The sequence below is a fragment of the Haematobia irritans genome, chromosome 2, assembly GCF_050003625.1.
Source record: "Haematobia irritans isolate KBUSLIRL chromosome 2, ASM5000362v1, whole genome shotgun sequence".
Classification (NCBI taxonomy): Eukaryota; Metazoa; Arthropoda; class Insecta; order Diptera; family Muscidae; genus Haematobia; species Haematobia irritans.
The window spans coordinates 219,667,619-219,682,050 of record NC_134398.1 but is presented as its reverse complement, the minus strand read 5'-3'; the positions used below and the strand labels follow the sequence as shown (position 1 = coordinate 219,682,050).

The 14,432-nt window shown below is 30.3% G+C and overlaps 1 protein-coding gene across 1 annotated transcript in view; it reads left to right on the top strand.

The window, feature by feature from the left end:
• kl-5 (male fertility factor kl5) overlaps positions 1 to 14,432 on the top strand; it is a 55,076-nt gene that overhangs the window by 6,263 nt on the left and 34,381 nt on the right. The window contains exons 5-10 of the mRNA XM_075297469.1: positions 180 to 519; positions 580 to 1,413; positions 6,125 to 6,237; positions 6,309 to 6,600; positions 9,998 to 10,151; positions 10,221 to 11,081. Coding sequence (XP_075153584.1) covers positions 180 to 519; positions 580 to 1,413; positions 6,125 to 6,237; positions 6,309 to 6,600; positions 9,998 to 10,151; positions 10,221 to 11,081 — 2,594 coding nt within the window. The remainder of the gene's footprint in view (positions 1 to 179; positions 520 to 579; positions 1,414 to 6,124; positions 6,238 to 6,308; positions 6,601 to 9,997; positions 10,152 to 10,220; positions 11,082 to 14,432) is intronic.

The following is a 14,432-nucleotide window of genomic DNA, read 5'->3' as shown; positions in this document are numbered from 1 at the left end:
TCGAGTGTTTTTCAAAAAAAAAAAAATCTTTTATGTTTTTTTGTTTTATTTTTTGTTTAGATATTTTTTTTATAGAAAATTTTTGTTCAAATCGTTTATAGAAAATATTTGGCCCTATTGTTTATAAAAAATTGTTTCTTTCCAATTAAAACAAATATTATGTGTTCTTTTCTCATTAGCGATCTTAGCAAAATCAATCACCTGATGAAACATTCTTTAGAATTTATGGTTGTAAAATGGTTAGATTCAGTAGAGAATCTTGTTCATATTAAATCACGAAATGAAATTTTCTCTAAGGAGCCTTTTCCACGGCCAGAACATTTGATCAATTTTTGGGAGACACGTTTGGAAAATCTGGAAAATTTGGCCGATCAGCTAGGAGATAAACGAATAAAAACTATAGGCTTTGTCCTGGAGAAGATACGCTCCATTTTTGAAAGTAGCTATAGGAAAATTGTGGAATTGGTATTGGAAGCTTTGTGTGAAGCCAGAGATATAACCAAATATCTAACACCTTTGGTAGGAGAACGTCTTTTAATTTTTACGCCACTTGACAAAAACCTCATCTAAATATTTCAGAAAAAAATGGTGGACAAATTTGAAACAGCTGACATGGATGAAAATCGCTCGAGTATAAGACCTCTTCTCCTAACCGTAGGCTTGGTTTGGGGTCATTCCAAGTATTTCCATACATTGGAGAATATGGTTTTGCTATTTCAACTTCTCCATAATACCCTAATCGAATGTGCTATGCGAACCATAGAAGCTGATTCAATATTTCAGGGTGATGTGGGTGAGGCTTTCAAGAGAGTACAAACCAATATAGGTCACTTGGAATATTACCGCACGACTTATAAGGAGACACGAGCATCGTTGAAAAAATTCAAAATTGGCACGACATTCAATTCTCAAGACTGGACATGGCATCCGGAGGATATATTTGGACGTTTTGATAAATTCATAGCTCGCTTAGAGATTTTGAAAACACTTTTCCAAACTGGTCAGGATTTTATGAAATTGGAAAAGGTTGTAGTTGGTGGCTTGAAAGGTCGTCAAATAACTCACAACATCGAAAAGATATTGGAAGAGTACAATGGCTACTATCGTGAATGGTCAAATATTCAATACAATCCTCTGGATCCTGATGCTCCAAATTCAACTTTTGATCGAGATCGTGCAGCATTTGAGGAGAAGACGGATGTGTTAGAGGGAAAGTTGGCCTATCAGTTTCAAAAAGCTTTGGAAGATTCCCATGATCTTATGTTGTGTGGAACCCTACTGCTGAGACCCATTATAAAAGCTCATTTGGATCCATTTATGCATATATTGGTCGATGATTTTTTGGAGGAAATTGAAGCTGTTAAAATCGCCTTCAATGCTTTCGAGAAAACCTACAATGAAAAAGGAATTTATGTGAGTAAATTTGATTTTTTGAAGAATATTAGAACTCAATTATCAGATTTCATGTGACATGAGGTGCTAATGTCAATTTGTTTTGGGGAGTGCAAATTAAAAGTCAGGGATTTTTTCAAATGTTTGAAATTTGTAACAGAATCGAAAATCGAAGCACTGTCCTTCGTTATCCGTTTCTTTTTGCCATCCAAATACTGTTCTTCAACAACCTCTGTTAGGTTTTCTGATCGTTATATAATCTAGGGTTTGGCTTTCCTTATTCGATTTTAAGACCTACGGTTTTGACTGATTGTTATACCATCCACGATAGGATGGGGATACATTAACTTTGTCATTCCGTTCGTAACACATCGAAATATTCTTCTAAGACCCCATAAACTTTATATATTCTGGATCGTGGTGAAATTCTAAGTTGATCTAATTCTGAGTCGATGCAAAAATTTATCCATATCGGTCCATAATTATGTATAGCCCCCATATAAATCGATCCCCAGATTTGATTTCCGGAACCTCTTGGAGCAGAAAAATTCATCCGACCATGTCAAAATTTGTCCATATCGGCCTATAGTTATATATAGCCGATCCCCAATTAAACAAAAATTGGTCCATATCGCCAAAATAAACCAAAATTTTGTCAAAATTTTATTGCTATAGAAAATTTTGTCAAAATTTTATTTCTATAGAAATATTTGTCATGATTTTATTTCTATAGGAAATTTTGTAAAAATTTTATTTCTATAGAAAATTTTGTCAAAATTTTATTTCTATAGAAAATTTTGTCAACACTTTGTTTCTGTAGGGAATTTTGTCAACATTTTATTTCTATAGAAAATTTTGTCAACATTTTATTTCTATAGCAAATTTTGTCAACATTTTATTTCTATAGAAAATTTTGTGAAAATTTTATTTCTATAGAAAATTTTGTCAACACTTTATTTCTGTAGGAAATTTTGTCAAAATTTTGTATGTTTTCTATAGAAAAAAAATTTGTTCAATCTATAGTGGTGGGTACATAAGATTGTCAAAAATTTATTTCTATAGAAAATTTTGCCAAAACTTTATTTCTAGTGGAAATTTATATTAAAATTTTATCTCTATAGAAAATTTTGTCAACATTTTATTTCTATAGAAAATTTAGTCAAAATTTTATTTCTATAGAAATATTTGTCAACATTTCATTTCTAGAGGAAATTTTTATTAAAATTGTATTTCTATAAAAAAATTTTGTCAAAATTTTATTTCTATAGAAAGTTTTGTTAAAATTTTATTTCTGTAGAAAATTTTGTTTCTATAGAAATATTTTTCAAGATTTTATTTATATAGGAAATTTTGTCAACATTTTATTTCTGTAGGAAATTTTGTCAGAATTTTATTTCTATAGAAAATTTTGTCAAAATTTTATTTCTATAGAAATATTTGTCAAGATTTTATTTTTACGGAAATGTTGTAAAAATTTTATTTCTATAGAAAATTTCGTCGACATTTTATTTCTATAGACAATTTGGTCAATATTTTACTTCTATAGAAAATTTTGTCAATATTTTTTATACCCTCCACCATAGGATGGGGGTATATTAACTTTGTCATTCCGTTTGTAACACATCGAAATATTGCTCTAAGACCCCATAAAGTATATATATTCTGGGTGGTGGTGAAATTCTGAGTCGATCTAAGCATGTCCGTCCGTCCGTCTGTTGAAATCACTCTATCTTCCGAACGAAACAAGCTATCGACTTGAAACTTGGCACAAGTAGTTGTTATTGATGTAGGTCGGATGGTATTGCAAATGTGCCATATCGGTCCACTTTTACGTATAGCCCCCATATAAACGGACCCCCAAATTTGGCTTGCAATTGCTCTAAGAGAAGCAAATTTCATCCGATCCGGCTGAAATTTGCTACGTGGTGTTGGTATATGGTCTCTAACAATCATGCAAATATTGGTCCATATCGTTCCACTTTTTCGTATAGCCCCCATATAAACGGACCCCCAAATTTGGCTTGCGATCGCTCTAAGAGAAGCAAATTTCATCCGATCCGGCTGAAATTTGGTACATGGTCTCTAACAACCATGCAAAAATTGGTCAACATCGGTCCATAATTATATATAGCCCCCATATAAACCGATCCCCCGATTTGGATTGTGGAGCCTCTAAGAGAAGCAAATTTCATCCGATTCGGCTGAAATTTGGTACATGGTATTGGTATATGTTCTCTAGTGACCATGCAAAAATTGGTCCACATCGGTCCATAATTATATATAGCCCCCATATAAACCGATCCCCCGATTTGGCTTGCGGAGCCTCTAAGAAACGAAAATGTCATCCGATCCGGCTGAAATTTGGTACATGGTGTTGGTATATGTTCTCTAATGACCATGCAAAAATTGGTCCATATCGGTCCATAATTATATATAGCCCCCATATAAATCGATTCCCAGATTTGTCCTCCGGAGCCTCTTGGAGGAGCAAAATTCATCCGATACGGTTGAAATTTGGAACATGATGTTAGAATGTGGTCTATAACAAACACGCAAGAATTGGTCCATATCGGTCCATAATTATATATAGCCCCCATATAAACCGTTCCTCAGATTTGATCTCCGGAGCCTCTTGGAGGAGCAAAATTCATCCGATCCGGTTGAAATTTGCAACGTGGTGTTAGTATAAGGCCGCTAATATCCATGCCAAAATTGGTCCATAACGGTTTATAGTTATATATAGCCGATCCCCAATCACACAAAAATTGGTCCATATCGGTTCATATTCATGGTTGCCACTCGAGCAAAAATAATCTACCAAAATTTTAGTTTTATGGAAAACATTGTCAAAATGTTATTTCTATAGAAAATGTTGTCAAAATTTTATTTCTATAGAAAATTTTGTCAAAATTTTATTTCTATAGAAAATTTTGTAAAAATTTTATTTCTATAGAAAATTTTGTTAAAATTTCTATGGAAATATTTGTCAAAATTTTATTTCTATAAAAAATTTTGTCAACATTTTATTTCGATAGGAACTTTTGTCAAAATTTCATTTCTGTAGAAAAGTTTGTCAAAATTTTATTTCCATCGAAAATTTTATTTCTATAGAAAATTTTGCCAAAATTTCATTTCTATAGAAAATTTTGTCAAAATTTTATTTCGATGGAAAATTTTGTTAAAATTTTACTTCTAAAGAAAATTTTGTAAAAATTTTATTTCTATAGAAAATTTTGTCAAAATTTTATTTCTATAGAAAATTTTGTTAAAATTTTATTTCGATAGGAAATTTTGTCAAAATTTTATTTCTATAGAAAATGTTGTCAACATTTCATTTCTATGGAAAATTTTGTTAAAATTTTATTTCTATTTATATATTTAAAATTTTTTATTTCTATTTAAATATTTGTCAAGATTTTATTTCTATAGGAAATTTGGTCAATATTTTATTTCTATAGAAAATTTGGTCAATATTATATTTGTATAGAAAATTTTGTCAATATTTTATTTCTATAAAGATATTTGTCAAGATTTTATTTCTATAGGAAATTTTGTCAGAATATTATTTCTATAGAACATTTTCTCAAAATTTTATTTCTATAGAAAATTTTGTTAAAATTTTATTTCTATAGAAATATTTGTCAAAATTTGATTTCTATAGGAAATTTTGTCAGAATTTTATTTAAATAGAAAATTTTGTCAAAATTTTATTTTTATAGGAAATTTTGTCAAAATTTCATTTCTATGGAAAATTTTGTCAAAATTTTATTTCTATAGAAAATTTTGTCAAAATTTTATTTCTATAGAAAATTTTGCTAAAATTTTATTTCTGTAGAAAATTTTGTCAAAATTTTGTTTTTATAGAAATATTTGTCGAGATTTTATTTCTAAAGGAAATTTTGTCAAAATTTTATTTCTATAGAAAATTTTGTCAGAATTTTCTATAGAAAATTTTGTCAAAATTTTATCTCTATAGAAAAATTTGTCAAAATTTTATCTCTATAGAAAATTTTGTCAAAATTTTATCTCTATAGAAAATTTTGTCAAAATTTTATGTCTTTAGAGATATTTGGCAAGATTTTATTTCTATAGGAAATTTTGTCAAAATTTTATTTCTATGGTAAATTTTGTCAGAATTTTATTTCTATAGAAAATTTTGTCAAAATTTTATTTCTATAGAAATATTTGTCAAAATTTTATTTCTATAGGAAATTTTGTCAGAAATAAAATTTCTATAGAAAATTTTCTCAAAATTTTATTTCTATAGACAATTTTGTCATGATTTGATTTTTATAGGAAATTTTGTCAAAATTTAATTTCTATAGAAAATTTTGTCAAAATTTTATTTCAATAGAAAATTTTGTCAACATTTTATTTCTATAGAAAATTGTGTCAAAATTTTATTTCTTTTCTATAGAAAAAAAAATTTCAAAATATTCTATATATCTATAGAAAACTTTGTCAAAATTTTGTTTCTATAGGACATTTTGTCAATGTGATAACAGTCTTTAGTAGTATTTTCTGTGCAATCTATGGTAGAGGGTACATAAGATTCGGCTTGGCCGATCTTACGGCCGTATATACTTGTTTTTATTTTTTTTTTCGTTAAATTTTTGAGAAAAGACTCATGATATTTTTCGCATAGTTAATTAGGCTCTTTCTTAGTCATAGAATCAGAGCATATTTTTATTCACCATGCACTTCAACAATTTTATTGTAATTTTATTTTTAGGCTTTACCATCTGATTTATGCCTTCCTCCAATGTCAGGAGCCATTGCCTATTTAAATAAACTAGAACATCGTATAGTATGGATGCATACCGATTATCAGCTCTATGAATATCCGTAAGATTATTATTAAAAAAAATCCACCTCAAAAATATTTCAATTGAAAAATATTTTGCATTCATCCTCAGCCTTTGGGAAGATGAACATGGACGTCATACCCTGTCGTTGTATAATCAAATGACTGGAGAAATTGATAAATTAAGACAAAAAATTCTTAAACATTGGATGGCCCAAATCAACAAGGACATAACCGAAAAAATGGAATTACATTTACTGACAAAGGATGAACAGGGTCGTCTATCGGTGAAATTTACTACAATTTTAAAAAATGCTTTGAAAGACACGAAGTACATGCAACTTATGAAATGTGAAATACCAGATAATGTTAAAGAATTCTATGCCAAAGAAGAGGATCTATGGGTAAGAAGTTTTTCAGCTATAGGGGTGAATGTTTGGTAGACACAGTCTTGCCTATGCCTATGCTCAGATTTTATTATGGAATTAAATCAGCCTGAAACTAGGCAATAATAACATTAGTTTACACTGAAAATGTACATTTGATGAGAGGTGACTTTTTTATGTATTTTGATCTCGAAAAAATATGAGCAATTCACCCACATAAAAATTTATTTTTGGGTGGCTGAGTGGCATTTTTGTGTGTGTGAGTTGCTCATATTTGCATGATTTGACATTGGATTCATTCATTCAATTACTTATAACTTTGACATTTTTCTCTCGATTTTTTTTATACCCTCCACCATAGGATGGGGGTATATTAACTTTGTCATTCCGTTTGTAACACATCGAAATATTGCTCTAAGACCCCATAAAGTATATATATTCTGGGTCGTGGTGAAATTCTGAGTCGATCTGAGCATGTCCGTCCGTCAGTCTGTTGAAATCACGCTAACTTCCGAACGAAACAAGCTATCGACTTGAAACTTGGCACAAGTAGTTGCTATTGATGTAGGTCAGATGGTATTGTAAATGGGCCATATCGGTCCACTTTTACGTATAGCCCCCATATAAACGGACCCCCAAATTGGGCTTGCGATTGCTCTAAGAGAAGCAAATTTCATCCGATCCGGCTGAAATTTGGTTCATGGTGTTAGTATATGGTCTCTAACAATCATGCAAAAATTGGTCCATATCGGTCCACTTTTACGTATAGCCCCCATATAAACGGGCCTCCAAATTAAGCTTGCGATTGCTCTAAGAGAAGCAAATTTCATCCGATCCGGCTGAAATTTGGAACATGGTGTTAGTATATGGTCCCTAACAATCATGCAAAAATTGGTCCACATCGGTCCATAATTATATATAACCCAAATATAAACCGATCCCCAGATTTGGCGTGCGGAGCCTCAAAGAGAAGCAAATTTCATCCGATCCGGCTGAAATTTGGAACATGGTGTTAGAATTTGGTCTCTAACAAACACGCAAAAATTGGTCGATATCGGTCCATAATTATATATAGCCCCCATATAAACCGTTCCCCAGATTTGATCTCCGGAGCCTCTTGGAGGAGCAAAATTCATCCGATCCGGTTGAAATTTGCAACGTGGTGTTAGTATAAGGCCGCTAATAACCATGCCAAAATTGGTCCATATCGGTCTATAGTTATATATAGCCGATCCCCAATCACACAAAAATTGGTCCATATCGGTTCATAATCATGGTTGCCACTCGAGTCAAAAATAATCTACCAAAATTTTATTTTTATAGAAAACATTGTCAAAATGTTATTTTTATAGAAAATTTTGTCAAAATTTTATTTCTATAGAACATTTTTTCCAAATTTTTTTTCTATAGAAATTTTTGTCAAAATTTTATTTGTATAGAAAATTTTGTCAAAATTTTATTTCTATAGAAAATTTTGCCAAAATTTTATTTCTATAGAAAATTTTATTTCAATAGAAAATTTATTTCTATAGAATTTTTTTTCCAAATTTTACTTCTATAGAAAATGTTGTCAACATTTTATGTTGTCAAAATTTTATTTCTATAGAAACTTTAAACTTAATTATATACGTATTTAATGGGCCTTTTCTAGTTTAATATATACACGTGTGGACTAAAGGGTGATACGGTCAAAATTTGGTCAATATAAACTTGACGTATTTCTTTCAATTTTGCATTTAAAAAACCTGAACACCCCTCATTATGAAGGTGTGTGTGTGTAGAATGTTGCTCTTATTTTGATTTTGGAATTCACTCTTCAGTTGTCAAAATGCCGTCCAAGCAAGAAGAGCAGCGTATCAAAATTTTGCTCGCGCATCGCGAAAATCCGAGCTACTCGCACGCAAAGCTAGCAAAATCACTAAAAGTTGCCAAATCAACCGTTACAAATATAATTAAAGTGTTTGGGGAACGTTTGTCGACAGCCAGGAAGTCTGGATCGGGGGGAAATCGAAAACCGGAAGCCGCTGAGACGACAAAGAGAGTTGCCGGTAGTTTCAAGCGAAACCCTAACCTCTCTCTCCGAGATGCCGCAAATAAGCTGGGTGTATCGTCTACAACCGTGCATCGAGCCAAAAAACGAGCCGGACTATCGACTTACAAGAAGGTAGTGACTCCAAATCGCGATGATAAAAAAAATACGACGGCCAAAGCTCGATCCCGGAGGCTGTACACGACGATGCTGACGAAGTTTAACTGCGTGGTAATGGACGACGACACCTACGTCAAAGGCGACTACAAGCAGCTTCCGGGACAGGAGTTTTATACGGCATAAGGAAGGGGACAAGTAGCAGATATTTTCAAGCACATTAAACTGTCAAAGTTCGCAAAGAAATATCTGGCTTGGCAAGCCATCTGTACCTGTGGCTTGAAAAGCAGCATTTTCATAGCTTCCGGGACTGTCAATCAAGAAATTTACGTGAAAGAGTGTTTGAATAAACGTCTGCTGCCTTTCCTGAAGAAACACGGTTGTTCCGTACTGTTTTGGCCGGATTTGGCATCTTGCCATTGCGGTAAAAAGGCCATGGAGTGGTACGCCGCCAACAACGTGCAGGTGGTTCCCAAGGACAAGAACCCTCCCAACACGCCAGAGCTCCGCCCAATTGAGAAATACTGGGCCATTGTCAAGCGGAACCTAAAGAAGACCAAAAAAACTGCTAAGGACGAGCAGCAGTTCAAGGCAAACTGGCTTTCTGCGGCGAAGAAGGTGGACAAGGTGGCTGTACAAAATCTGATGGCAGTTGTCAAGCGTGAGGCCCGGCAATTCGGATTTGGAAAAGCGAAAGCCTAACTGAATATTTTTTCTGAATTTTATACTAATTGAATTTGAAAAATAAATTTAATTTGATTTTTTAAATAAACGATTTCACCGATTTACACGCGTTTTCCGTTGACCAAATTTTGACCGTATCGCCCTTTATGTGGTATATATTACGGTATTAGGAAGTTTTAAGATACTTTGCCATCGGCTTCAGTGGAAGTTTCTACGCAATCCATGGTGGAAGGTACATAAGCTTCGGCCTGGCCGAACTTACGGCCGTATATACTTGTTTCTAGTTGGTCTTATTACTTAGGTTAGAGTATCATCTATACGACCATGAAGAGAGTAAAACATTATTTTTTTTTGAAAATTTGCCCGTTTTGCATCGATAAATGAATAAAATTTTTAATTGACTGTTGTTGAAAATTCAATTAAAATTTTTTTTTGGAAATTATTTGGTGAAATTTTTTTCTTTGTATATGTGTTCCTATAAAAGAATAAAATAAAATTATGTCCAAAATAACTTTAACCATATTTCATCTATTTCTGAATGGTATTTCATTTAATATCAAACTGATTTTCACTTCATTTGCTTAGGAGGCTCGTATCAAACTGGAGCGGATTGCCGAATGGTATAATGATATTAATAGCCGGGCAAAACCTTGCGAAAAGGCCTTAATACAAGCTGAACTTATGCTCTATGAATTATTTATGCAACCTTTGTTGGATACAGTAACATGGAATAATTTTGGTAAGATTTTCTCAACCAATCCCAACCTCAATTTCCATGCAAATTTTGCTTTTCCTCAATTTTCCACAGATCAAAACTTCATTGTGGACGTTTTTACCAAAATCGAATATCTTCACACACGTTTGCTCAAATGTCAATCGAATCTTGAAGACATTAAGAAAAGCATTAACTCTTGGGGTAAACAACCTTTGTATCAACGTAAAGATCGTAATCCCAAGGCTTTATTGGAAACGGAACCACGCATTGATATCCTTACGAATCGTGTAACTCAAGCTAATGATACGGCCGTACTCATCGATCGTTTGATGTATGAAAATGCCCAGCTTTTCTTTGATATACCCAGACGTTTTGAACTTGCCGAAGAAGAGGGTGAAGGTGAGGGAGAAGAAGAAGAAGGAGGAGGAGGAGAAATTAACGCTGACGCTAAACGACCTAAGGACTCAGAGAAAAAATCTAGAAAATCAACACAAGCAATTTCCTCGAAAACACCACGGCGAACTGTAGCCCCATTCCACTCAGAGGAATTTGAGGGAGAAGACGAGGAAGAGGAGGAAGAGATCATTACATCACTTCAACGCTATGAAATGCTTCAGGCTGTTACCGAAGTAGAAAGAGAACTTTTCCGTGACTATGAAAGATATGTGGATGAAGAAATTGCCAAGGAATTATTGGATGCTGTCATTACCAGTATTACCTATTTACGCATGGAAATTGAAAATCGCTATGAACACGATGCTCCAGTCTTCGAAATTCTAATGGAGCTACAGGAACCCCATGTCTGTTATTTTCCCAATTTGGATCCTACTTCGAAGGTGGGTTTTACTTTTCATGTGGAAACTTTATTGGAGGATATGTACCATATGATGGAGATACTACCAAGATGTGCCCAAGATCCACCCGAATTGACAGAGGAAACTAAAGATTTTGGTGGTAAGTGACGAAGATATGATTATGATAAAAGGATAGCTTGTAGTTAGGAAACGTTTAAGAGATGGCCAATAAATGGTCACAGTTTAATTAGGTGGTACTGACCTAATCTTGATTTCCGTTCATCTGGTCCTCTCTTTTTTGTCGCTGTGCCCCAGGTAATCTCTTCCGTCTCGTGGTCAGTCATGGTTGTAACGTCATCACTGATCCCATCTACCTTCGTATTGACCCCGTCGTAAGTTGAGATCGACCAGATTGTGATATTGACACCTTCATTTACATCACAGTCGAAATCAGATTATCTACCTCTTATCGGAGGGTGAAAAGATCCAAACCGCCCCTGAGCCTCTATCTTCTTCATACCGCTTGCCAACAAATATGTAGAGAGACTTTCTTGTCGCATTATCTTCGTCTGCAGGCATCATGTTGCCCATACCTGTAGAAGTTGTGCTTGTAACTGTTTTCTCCACAACAAGCGCCCCCACCTGCATGAAGTCTCGACGTTTCGTGACTAGTAGATGGATCACTGGCCACAGCCACGGGGAATGTCTCATATGGTCGATTCTTGATATTTTAGTAGATTTATATATAAATAAAATTTTGACAAAATTTTCTATAAAAATAGAATTTTAACAAAATTGTCTATAAAAGTAGAATTTTAACAAAATTGTCTATAAAAAAAGAATTTTGACAAAATTGTCTATGAAAATAAAATTTTGACAAAATTTTCTATAAAAATAAAATTTTTACAAAATTTTCTATAGAAATAGAATTTTGACAAAATTTTCTATAAAAATACATTTTTTACAAAATTTTCTATAGAAATAAAGTTTTAGTAAAATTTTCTATTGAAACAAAATTTTTGACAAAATTTCCTATAGAAATAAAATTTTGACAAAATTTTCTATAGAAATAAAATTTTGGGAAAATTTTCTATAGAAATAAAATTTTGGGAAAATTTTCTATAGAAATAAAACTTTGACAAAATTTTCTATAGCAAAAAAACTTTGACTAGCCTTTTTATGGAAATAAACATTTGACAATATTTTCTATAGAAATAAAGTTTTGACAAAATTTTCTATAGAAATAAAGTTTATACAAAATTTTCTATGGAAATAAAATTTTGACAAACTTTCTATGGAAATAAAATATGTCAAAATTTTCTATACAAATACAATGTTGGCAAGTTTTTCTACAGAAATAAAATTTTGACCAAATTTCCTATAGAAATAAACATTTTGACAAAATTTTCTATAGAACTACAAGTTTGAGAAAATATTCTATAGAAATAAAATTTTGACAAAATTTTCTATAGAAAAAAACTTTGACTAGCCTTTCTATGGAAATGACAAAATTTTCTATAGAAATAGAATTTTCACAAAATTTTTTATAAAAATAGAATTTTGACAAAATTTTCTATAAAAAAAATTTTTACAAAATTTTCTATAGAAATAAAGTTTTAGTAAAATTTTCTATTGAAATAAAATTTTTGACAAAATTTCCTATTTAAATAAAATTTTGACAAAATTTTCTATAGAAATAAAATTTGGGAAAATTTTCTACAGAAATAAAATTTTGGCAAAATTTTCTATAGAAATAAAATTTATACAAAATTTTCTATGGAAATAAAATTTTGACAAAATTTCTATGGAAATAAAATTTGGCAAAATTTTCTATACAAATAAAATTTTGGCAAACTTTTCTACAGAAATAAAATTTTGACAAAATATCCTCTAGAAATGAACATTTTGACAAAATTTTCTATAGAAATAAACATTTTGACAAAATTTTCTATAGAACTACAAGTTTGAGAAAATATTTTATAGAAATAAAATTTTGACAAAATTTTCTATAGAAAAAAAAAAGTTTGACTAGCCTTTCTATGGAAATGACAAAATTTTCTATAGAAATAAAATTTTTAAAAAATTTTCTATAAAAATAGAATTTTGACAAAATTTTCTATAGAAATAAAATTTTTACAAAACTTTCTATAGAAATAGAATTTTGACCAAATTTTTTATAAAAATACAATTTTTACAAAATTTTCTATAGAAATAAAGTTTTAGTAAAATTTTCTATTGAAATAAAATTTTTGACAAATTTTTCTTTAGAAATAAAATTTTGACATAATTTTCTATAGAAATAACATTTTTAAATCATTTTCTATAGAAATAGAATTTTGACAAAATTGTCTATAGAAATAAAATTTTTACTAAATTTTCTACAGAAATAGAATTTTGACAAAATTTTCTATAAAAATAAAATTTTTACAAAATTTTTTATAGAAATAAAGTTTTAACAAAATTTTCTTCTTTTCTTTTAAGTCTTATAAAATTTAAGGTACCTATTCATATTCTTAGATATGAGGAAACTTTTTATATCTCTACTCATACTACAAACTATTCCAGAAATGAGCCCATTACGCGTTCGCTTTTTGAATATAATGCTGTAAATGCTAAACTTAATTTAGACTTATCAATGTCTTTGAAAAAATTTAATGAAGTACTAGAATCTTACTACTTTTAGTTTACGAGCTAGTCTGTAAGGATTTTTGTATATCCATAGACTTAAATAAATAAATAAATAAATATTGAAAAAAAATTTTGACAAAATTTCCTATAGAAATAAAATTTTGACAAAATTTTCTTAGAAATAAAATTTGCCAACATTTTCTATAGAAATAAAATTTTGGCAAACTTTTCTATAGAAATAGAATTTATACAAAATTTTTTATGGAAATAAAATTTTGACAAAATTTCTATGGAAGTAAAATTTGGCAAAATTTTCTATACAAATAAAATTTGGGCAAACTTTTCTATAGAAATAAAATTTTGACAATAAAATTTTGGCAAACTTTTCTTCAGAAATAAAATTTTGAAAAAATGTCCTATAGAAATATACATTTTGACAAAATTTTCTATTGAACTACAAGTTTGAGAAAATATTCTATAGAAATAAAATTTTGACAAACTTTTCTCTAGAAAAAAAATTTGACTAGCCTTCCTATGGAAATGACAAAATTTTCTATAGAAATAAAATTTTTAAAAAATTTTCTATAGAAATAAAATTTTTAAAAAATTTTCTATAGAAATAAAATTTTTAAAAAATTTTCTATAGAAATAGAATTTTGACAAAATTGTCTATAGAAATAAAATTTTTACAAAATTTTCTATAGAAATAGAATTTTGACAAAATTTTCTATAAAAATAAAATTTTTACAAAATTTTCTATAGAAATGAAGTTTTAGTAAAATTTTCTATTGAAATAACATTTTTGACAAAATTTCCTATAGAAATAAAATTTTGACAAAATTTTCTATAGAAATAAAATTTGGGAAAATTTTCTATAGAAACA